This window comes from Trichosurus vulpecula, chromosome 1, assembly GCF_011100635.1.
Source record: "Trichosurus vulpecula isolate mTriVul1 chromosome 1, mTriVul1.pri, whole genome shotgun sequence".
In the NCBI taxonomy this organism is placed as follows: domain Eukaryota; kingdom Metazoa; phylum Chordata; class Mammalia; order Diprotodontia; family Phalangeridae; genus Trichosurus; species Trichosurus vulpecula.
In genome coordinates, this window is record NC_050573.1 from 364,913,964 (window position 1) to 364,924,015 (window position 10,052).

At 44.5% G+C, this 10,052-nt stretch overlaps 1 protein-coding gene across 1 annotated transcript; it reads right to left on the minus strand.

Moving 5' to 3' along the window:
* Positions 1 to 1,396: 1,396 nt before the first annotated feature.
* LOC118838511 (CUGBP Elav-like family member 4) lies at positions 1,397 to 1,711 on the minus strand. Its single transcript, XM_036745829.1, has one exon. It carries the CDS (start codon positions 1,682 to 1,684, stop codon positions 1,397 to 1,399), a length of 288 nt encoding a protein of 95 aa, XP_036601724.1. The 5' UTR covers positions 1,685 to 1,711.
* Between the last annotated feature and the right edge of the window lie 8,341 nt (positions 1,712 to 10,052).

The following is a 10,052-nucleotide window of genomic DNA, read 5'->3' on the forward strand; positions in this document are numbered from 1 at the left end:
AATTGGTTTTACATGTACATTATCTACAACTTACTCAGCCTGGTGCTACTTCCCTGCCTCAGCAATCAATCTCTCTCTGAGAGCATTTAACTTGCCCACACCTCTCAGCCTCCTATTAATCCCAGCTGCACATCCTATACATTACTGTTAGGGAGCGAAGCGTTGGGCTAATTTCGTCACCCACCAGCCACCCACACATGGTCTACAACTGAGCACGTTTGGGGTTCTGCCTTAATGAGAATAAAAAAGGAGGAAAAAAAGGATGCTGCAGAAAATTCCCATTGCCCCTTCCTATAAAAAAAAGTTACTAGTTTTTTTCTTTTTCCTCTTTCTCTCTCTTCCCTGATAGCAACAACAACCAGAACTTACAGCTGCTTCAAGGGATAGAAAGAAAATATTCTATGAAGCTCCTTACATGGTGGGCTTAGAATTGATCTGTGTCCATCCTCTGAAAATATATATTACCATCACATATATTTTCCAAAACCCAGGTCTCCCTAGCAAGTGACTGGCACTGATTTCTTGTTCTCCCTCCCCCATCTCTGTTTCTCTATCTCTCTCTGTTTCTGCCTCTCTTTTGGTCTCCATCTATCTGTCTCTGACTCTATCTCTGTCTCTCTGTTTCTCCCCCCCCCCTCTATCTCCTGTGATGTGTTTTCTCTTCCTTATTCTTCCTCCCATGCAGTGTCACTTATGCCTTCAAATATCCAACTCAACCCTTCTCACCCCCCCCCCCCCATTCCCCTCCCTTTGCCAGGTCACTCAGGCATGAAGCTTGAATGTACAGGGGAGTTTACTGTTAAAATGATAGAGAGAAAAAAATCACCTTAAGGATTTTAATACCCCACCCCCACCCCAAACCCCCATTTAGGCGGCTGTGCTGATACTACTACGGCCCCAAAAAGAGGAGGAAGAGGAAAAAAAAAAATCTTAGTATTTTCAGCACCACATCTGTGGACAGCACCCGCTCTTGAATCTCCAGACCGCTCAACGCCGTTACTCTGTATATTCTACCTAACCATTTCCAATCCCAATCCCCTCAAGTGGCTCTGTACCCCGACCAAAAATCAAACCCCGCTCTCATTTCTTTTTGCTCTCCCTCTCTTTTCCTGCCTTCCCAGGAGAATATCCTATCCCCCCATTCTTTCTCTTTGCCATCTGTCTAATCTTTTCCCTTCCCCCTAAAACCAACCTTCCCCCCTACCCAACATCCCCCCTAACACCCCCACACCCTTTCCTGTTCCTCCTCCTCTTTTTTCCTCCCCCAGGATATCTTTTCCCTCTCTCTTCTCTCTCCTCTCCTCTCTTCTCTCTCTCTCTCTCTCTCTCTCTCTCTCTCTCTCTCTCTCCCCCTCTCTCTCCTTTTCCATAGCAAAGTTAAGAAGGAAATCGTCCACTAACCTTTGTGCATGCCAGTGAACCTGTCCTTCAGAACCGTCAGCTCGTAGATCTTGCCAAACTCCTCGAAGAGGGGCTTGAGGTCTTTCTCGTCCAGGTTTCGGGGGATCTGCCCAATGAACAGCTTGATGGCATCATGGTCCTTCATGGGAATGGTAGACGGGTTCCCCGGGCTATGGTTTAATCCGTTCATGTGCCCGTTACTGCCCGGGCTGCCGTGACTGTTGTTACTGAGGCTCGTATTGTCAGCCTGTCCGTTTGCTAACGTAGCCATCTTTATATACATAGAGAAAATCTTCTTTCCTTTTATTCTTTCTCGCTCTCTCACTCTCTCACTCCCTCTCCCTCTCTCTCTCTCGCCCTCTCTCTCTCTTTCACACACGCACACACATACACACACACTCAGTCTCTCCCTCTCTACACCTCTTCTCTCTTCTCCTCTCTCTCTCTCTCTCTCTCTCTCTCTCTCTCTCTCTCTCTCTCTCTCTCTCTCTCCTCTCTTCTTTCTCTCCTCTCTCTCTCTCCTCTCTCCTCCCTCTCTCTCTTCTCTCTCTTCTCTCCCTAGGTCTGATCTGATTTTTTTTTTACATTGAACAGACAGGATCTCTGTCCTTTCCGTTTAAACAGGCTGGACCAGTTCAAGTTCCCAGCCAGACTAGGGGGTGGGGGCGGCGTGTGTGTGCAGGGGGGAGGTGGAGGGAGACGGACCTGGGAGGGGGAGGAGAGGGGAGGGCTCAAGGGAGACTGAGACGGGTGGGGAGGGGAGGGCGTGGGGGCTGGCTTTCGTTGGCTGTTCTCCCCCACCCCCCACCTCCCCCCGTCTGCCAGACCCAGAGAGACACGGTGGTACCTTCCAAGACAGCCCCAGGCTATAAATAGCGCCAGGCGCATGGCTCTTCGGGAGGCGCTGAGATTCGGGGGCCAAGTGAGCGAAGGGGAGCGAGTGCATTTTAGGAACGGGGCTGGCTGCCTTTCGTATTTGTCTTTTTTGTTTTTTGGGGGGTGGTGGTGGTGGTGGTGGTGATGGACTGTGGTAATAGGAGTAGATGCAACAATTTTTGGGGGGAGTATAAAAACATTGATTTTTTTTTTAATTTGAGTGCGTGTGTGTGCATGTGTGCGTGTATGTCTGTGTCAGGGGCCATCCCCTGCCGAGGTTCATTTTATTAGCTAGAGAGAGAGGGAGAAAGGAGAAAAAGGAAGGAAAAGGAAAGGAAGGGATGGTGGGGCGGGGCGGCGGCGGCGGTGGAGGTAGAATGGGCGGTTTTCCCCCTTCGTTCTGATTTATTTATTTATTTCGAATATAAAAAGGCAGCGGGGTTGTAGAGGATCAGCGGCGGATTAATCAGTATCTATAGAGAAAGTGCTACATTAATATATATCGTGTGTATAGATCGTTTACAGATAAGAGCGCTACCTCTCTCTCTCTCTCTCTCTCTCTCTCTCTCTCTCTCTCTTCTTCCTTCCTTACATCCCAAAGAACAGCCACAAATCCCTCCCCCCTCCCCTTTATCTCACGCCATCGGTGTAGGTTCCTAAGGGAAAGGGAGAGGCACCACTCTGTTGGGGTGTGTGTGTGTGTGTGTGTGTGTGTGTGTAGGATGGGAGACAGGTTTGGGGTCCCCCCCCCTGCTATCCTCAGCTCGGATAGGGCTATATGTGTAAGTCTCCCACCCTTGGTACGATTCCCTTCCTGGGCGTTGATCTACTACAGCAGAGGGGCAGTCAGCCCTATAGGGCCGGGCAGGGCTCACTGGGCGGGGAGGAGAGGATTGTGGGGGGGACAGACGGACTAGTGGAGGGAATGGATGGATGGATGGGCGCCACTGGGCTCCTCTTGCTGCTTACATCGGGGGCGGGGGAAGGCGCGACGCCCGGGGGTGGGAAAGGCGGGAGCTGGGGAAGGAGACTTTATTTGGGTCTCTTCTGCTTTCCTGGCTCGAACTGAAATTTTCTTTTTAAATCCTCCACCAAATAAATATATAAGTGAATGAATAAATTAACCTGGAAAGCGAGCCCTGCTGCTGCCGATCCCGGCTCGATGAGGCACAGAGCGACTGCTGCTCTGCTGGCTAGAGTCGCCACCGCCCCCCCCCCCATCCCCCAGATGTGCGTTTGGCATCTAGAGGCAGGAGGGGAGGTGGGGGCTGACACTGGATCCGCTGGAGGGGACAGCAAAGGAGTGTGGGGAGAGGAGTTTGTGTGTGTGTGTGTGTGTGTGTGTGTGAGAGAGAGAGAGAGAGAGAGAGAGAGAGAGAGAGAGAGAGCGTGTGTAAAGGGGGATGATGAAAATTGGGGGCGTCCATCTCCCCCACGAGGGGACTGTGGATCAGCCAGGGGAGGGCGTGAGTTGCCAGAGCAGGAGTCCAAGTCTTCCCTTCTCTGAGCAGATTATGCTGCTGGTCTTGGGTCAGGAGAGGATTTTAATAGGATCCATCCCCCCCCCCCCCGCCCCATCCCGCAACTGTGTTTTTAACCACCCTTCTCCCTATGATCCCTCCACATTTGTCACCCCACCCAGGCAAAATAAATAGAATTAAAAAGAAATCACCTACCCGGCAGCCCTACAGCTGGTGGAGCGGGAGCTGTCCGCCGCTGGCTTCTTGCTGCTTTCCCTGTTTTCGCTTGTCTTTGCTTCTCAGAAAAAGACTGTTGAATTTATTGTGTATTTTCAAAATTAAATAGCACTTCTTCGCACATAAAATTCAGGCGAACCCTCTTTAATAAACCCACACCGGTCTTCTAGGGGACACCTCGGCTCCTGCCAGCAACAGCTGATGTTGGGAAGCTTTAACTTAGTCTTGGAACCCCAGGCTGGTCGCTTTTGCTGCCCCCATCCTGGCGGGGCAATGAGATACAAAGTAATTTTGTGAAAAATGCTGAGTTCTAATCATTCCATTTTCAAATTCTCAACGTTTGTTTACCTAGCATACAATTGGAGCTGAGAAGCTTAGCCCTTTGTAGACATTTACTCACACACACACACATACATATATACGTATATATAAATAATTATTCACCATAGCGTATATGATAGCATCATATTATTGTACCTACAGTATATCCCAGAGACAGAAAATAACACATACCGAAAGGTGTTTTGTGAGTCTGTGTGAATGCGAATGAGTGCGGGTATAGTGTAGGTAGAGGAGATAGGGAGTGTTTGTGTATATATATTTGTGTAGATAGTGTGTGTATAGTATGTGTATTTGTACAGTTGTGTGTATTAGTGTGTTTATACGTGTCCAAGTCTGTAGGTAGAGTGTATTTGTAAAGTATGCATATGTATGTATAGAGATATAGAGTGTTTGGCAAATCCGCGTGTGTTCACCTATTCATACACATACCTATGCCTGCCCAGAGGTTCACCAGGATAGGTCAGTGGAGGTTGACAAGTTTGCCTAGAATTTCTCCTTATATAAGGTACTAAAGCAATAGAGCTCCCCCCGGAATCTCACACCCGAATGGAATATATTTTCTGCCATAACAACAGAGTTTAGAAGAGTAATGCATTCTTCACGCCGGGTTCGCTCACTCGCTCTCTCTTGCCGCCCCCCTCCCCCTTTCCTCCCGCTCAGCGATGACAATGGAGGGAATCAGCAGAAGGTGAGGACAGAGGAAAGGGGAAGGGAGATCAAGCGCTCCCCTCCTTCATTCTCTTCCACCACCGTCCCATTCACCCTTAGCCCTGTGTGAATTATTAACAGATGTTTAATAATTCATATTATTATTAATAATAATAGCCAATACATAAATAACAGCGGTGAGGGGGGTGGTGGTGGCGCCTTGGCATGGCTAATGAAAAAAAAAAGGGAAATTCACTCTTTCGGAAGCTCAGCGAAAATTCAGTTTATATAGAGTATCACTCGCTCCCTCCTAACCCGCTTTTCTCGGATAACTCTCAAGCGCTTTGACCCAAACCCAGCAAAGAACTCCTTTTTTCCTAGAAGAGAAAAGCCTCGTTGAGTTCACATTTCATCATCCCCCTTTCCCCCTATCATACAGGGAAGCTGTATTTTGGATGCTAGAGATTGCTGACCCTCAGTAGGGACTACAATGCTTCCCTTCCTTAGCAAACTACAAAGGGTCCTCTCTGAAGAAGGGAAAAAAGATCAAGGAGAAGCTCGGCCTCCCAGCGTGCACTGGCTGGCCCGCCCAGATAGAGGCAGCACCTGATACTCAGAGCACAGGGCCACTTCAGTCCCCTTTAAAACGGAGTAACCCTATGAAAGAGCCGCTATGGTGAAAACATTGATCTGTTAAAGGCGCAGAACTTGATCCTTTAGCCTTATGTACTTCTCAGCAACAGCAAACTGTTGTGCCTATAATAAAGCAGGGAGATGTCCCAAACAAATGCCAATTAAAGGAATGGGACTGAAGAGAGAATCATTCGATTATTTGCCCAGTGTTCCTTTAAAGGATCCCGAATATTCTAAATGAGGATTGGGCTCGGGAAAAAAAATCACCCTCTTCATCAAACAAAAATTAGGCATATATGTAACAAGATATTAGCTCTTTCTCTCATTTAAGCAGAGCTAAACTATTTTCTTCCAGTGCTATTTTATTTTCCCAATAGGGATGGATAATGGAAAGGGGACAGGGCTGGGAATTGGGTGCTTGCTTCATTTGGGAGTCTAGGTGTTCCATTCTAGTGCCAATTCTGCTTTAGTCTTGGTATGAAGGTTGAGTTGTTTTGAAGCGTATTAGACAGTGACAGCATTAGCCATGTTCTTAACTTTCGTCTTCTGCTTTCTAAATAATAGGACTTCAAACACGTAGAATTATAGAATCATAGATTTCCAGTTAGAAGAGACTTCAGAAGTCAACTAATCCAACACACTCATAAAATCATAGATTTAGACCTGGAAGGAACTTCAAAGGTCATCAAGTCCAACCCCCTCATTTACAGATGAGGAAACAAAACCAACATAGGTGAAGTGTTGCAAGGCAGCATGTGGCAAAGCAGAGATTCTAACTCAGGTTCTCAGTCTGCAAATCCAATACTCTTTTAGCAGACATTATGTCATTCAGTAATCACATCATCCTATGAAGCATTTCAGAATCAGAATCTTAAAGTTGAAAGAGACCCCAGAATCCAGATATCATTTACTTTAATTTAAATCTGGACAGAAATGTATTCTTCAACATCCCTAGAAGTGAACTTTTAGCTTTGAGTTGAACACCATCAGCGATGAGGAATATATTGCCTTCTAAGTCACACCATTCCATTTTGGGACAGCTCAAACTCTTCTTCAGTTATTTCCTTACATCCAAAAAAAGGCAAACCTGTTTCTCTTCCTCATCTATTCATTACCCCTAATTCTGCTCTCTGGGGCCAAGGGGAACATGAAAATATGGTGGAATGGACTGAGTAGGGAATTGAAAATCAGGAAAAACTGGGATCTCAAATACCAACAGATACTTGTTTGTTGTTTGGCCAAGGGTAAGCCACTAAACTTCTTTGAGTCTCTGATCCTTTACTGATAAAATAGAAATAAGAATACCTGTAGACCTCATCTCATAGAGTTTTTGTAAAGATTAAATAAGATATTGTAAATAAAACACTTTTGAAAATTTTAAAGTGCTATGAACACATAAGGCAATGTGGCAAACTGAATAGAAGGTCAACCACTGATTTGAGAAAACCTGAGTTCAAGGAATCCCTTTATTTCATACTAGCTATGCAACTTAGATAAGTCAGTTAACCTCTGAATGCCCCTCGACAACTCTCTGTGACTGTAAGTTGCAAAGTAGGTACCTAACTATGTTGATAGAGAGAACTTATTCAAGTTTCTTACCACTCAAGTCATAGGCATAGTCCTTGAAAAGATGTAAATTATTATTTTCCTTTATCCATACATCATCACTTCAAATCCTAGAAGACAACAGTCATGTCCCCCACTGTCACCTCCTCCCCATACTAAGCATCTTCTGTTCTTTCAAAACATCTTGAACTGGTCTGTGGTTCTCCCACCATCCTGACAGCCTCTGGATTACTCCAGATTGTCAATTTTTTGTTTGCTTCCCCCCCCCAATTGTGACTTCTAGAACCTAATAATCCATACCAGGGAAGGGTTGGTAGGGCAAATAATATCATTTTATGTCTGAGGATACTGAGAGTGACTGAGAGAAACTCAAGGTAACTTATTTAAGAAGTGGTGGAGTCAGGACCTAGAACCCAGCCCACCTGATTCCAAGATCAGTTCTTCTTTCCATTCCACTGTCTCTATGCTTTTGTTTCTATAGGTCCATGAGTCTACCCCACCCAGAAAGCTGTCCCTACTCTACTGCCCCCATCCATACCAGAAGTGGCTATTGTGTAGTGGATAGAGTGTGGAAGACCTGAGTTCAAATCCTTTCTTAGATATATATTAGCCTTGGGATTCTGGGCAAGTCACATCACCTCTTTTAGCCTTAGTTTCCTTATCTATAAAATGAGGATGATAATAATAGCACCTATCTTCCTAGATTGTTGGGAGACTCAAATGAGATAATATATGTAACATGCTTTGCAAACCTTTAAGTATAATACACACTCTAGCTATTATTCTTCAAAATTTACTCATCATTTGAGGTTTAGCTTATATTCTACACTCTCCATGAAGCCTTCTCAGTTTGCTCCAATTTTAAGGATGCTTGCTTTTTCTGACCTCCTCCAACCCAAATTGTCTGAACAGTTTATTTTTGGTGTGTAAACCGCATACTTGAATTAATCACTAATTGCTTCCTGTGCATCTTTTCTGCTCTCTAAGGACAAACTTTTTGTCATTTTCCTTCCTTCCTCACAGCACCTAGAACAGGACTGGACATAGAGTTAGTTCTCTCTCATTAAAGAGTGCTTTAATTCAATGGATAATTCTGGGCTAATCTGACTTTGGATGTGCTGGTAGATTCCACCTGTGTGTGTCATCTCTGTTCTTTAGAGGTGGACTACTTTACCTTAAAGTTTGCCCTGTGTCTGTGGAAAGCTGCCTTTTTAAAGTAAGGAGAGAAGGAGGGAGAGAAGAAAAGAGCAGCAGTGGCTTATGCTCCTGGATACTCCTCAGAGCTCTGGCCAGGCCTCCTGGGGAATTTGCCAGATTGCTGAAGGGAATCCAAGACAGGGCTATGCATGCAGAAGGTACCCAGGAAATGTTAACTGGCTGGTTGCCACCATTAGTAAAATTCTCTCCCTCCGCAAACTACCTTATATTTATTTATTTGTGAATTTGGTGGGGACCTCTAGTAGAATATAAGCCCCTTGAGAGCTTCCTTCCTTCCTTCCTTCCTTCCTTCCTTCCTTCCTTCCTTCCATCCTTCCTTCCTTCCTCTCTCCCTCTCTCTCTTTTTCTTTCTTTCTTCCTTCCTTCCTTCCTTTCTTTCCTGTCTCTGCTTCTATCTCCTGTCTTCAATGTCTAGACCAATGTAATGGATGCTTAATATTGATTAAGTATTCCTTCATTTGTCTAGTCAACCAACCAATCAGCCAACTAACCAACCAGTATGTACTCAATGCCTCTGGTCAAAGCAACAAGCATTTATTAAGCACCTACTTTATGCCAGGCACTGAGCTAAGCTCTGGGGATAGAAAGCAAAGCAAAACAAACAAACAAAAAATCCAGCCCTCCGTCTCAAGGAGCTTGAAGTCTAATGGGAGAGACAACATGCAAACAAATAATGCAATTGAGATATATAAATTAGAGATAGTTTCAGAGGTAGGACACTCAGATTAAAGGGGATTTGAAAAGGCTTCTTGTGGAAGGTTGGACTTTAGCTGGGACTTGAAGGAAGATAGGGAAGCCGGGAGATAGAGAATAGTGTAGAGAATTCCAGATGTAGGGAACATCCAGAGAAAATGCCTGGGTCAGTTTTCAGAAGAACTTAAAGCTATTAATAGTCACATGAAAAAAAATGCTCCAAATCCCTAATTAGGGAAATACAAATTACAACAACTCTGAGGTACCACCTCACACCCATCAGATTGTTAATATGACAGAAAAGGAAAATGATAAATACTGGAGGGCATGTGAAGAAAAATTGGGACACTAATGAACTGTTGGTGGAATTCTGCACTGGTCCAACCATTCTGGAGAATAACCAGAAACTATGCCCAAAAGGTCATAAAACTGTGCACACCCTTTAACACAGCAATACCACTACTAGGTTTGTAACCCCAAAGAGGTGAAAAAAAAAACAGGGAAAGGACCCAGAAATACAAAACATTTGTAATACCTCTTCTTGTTGTGGCAAAGAATTGAAAACTGAGGAAGGGAATGCCCATCAATTGGGGAATGGTTGAACAAGTTAAGTTATATGATTATGATAGAAATCTAATATGCTATAAGAAACAATGAAAGAAATAATTTCAGAAAAACCTGGGCAGACTTATGTGAACTGATGCAAAGTGAAGTGAACAGGACAAGGTGAATATTATATACAGTAACAGCAATATTGTAATAATAATCAACTGTGAAATACTTAGCAACTCAGATCAATATAATGATCCAAGACAATGCCAAAGAACTCAAGATGAAAAATTCTATCCATCTCCAGATAGGGAACTGGGTGGACTTTGAGTACAGATTGATGCATATTTTTTCTTTATTAGTCTTGCATTTTTAAATTTTCTGGCAATATGGCTAATATGGAAATATGTTGTACATGATTTCATATGC

Coding starts and splice junctions, on each gene's coding strand:
- LOC118838511 (XM_036745829.1), bottom strand. CDS start 1,684: ATGTATATAAAGATGGCTACGTTAGCAAACGGACAGGCTGACAATACG.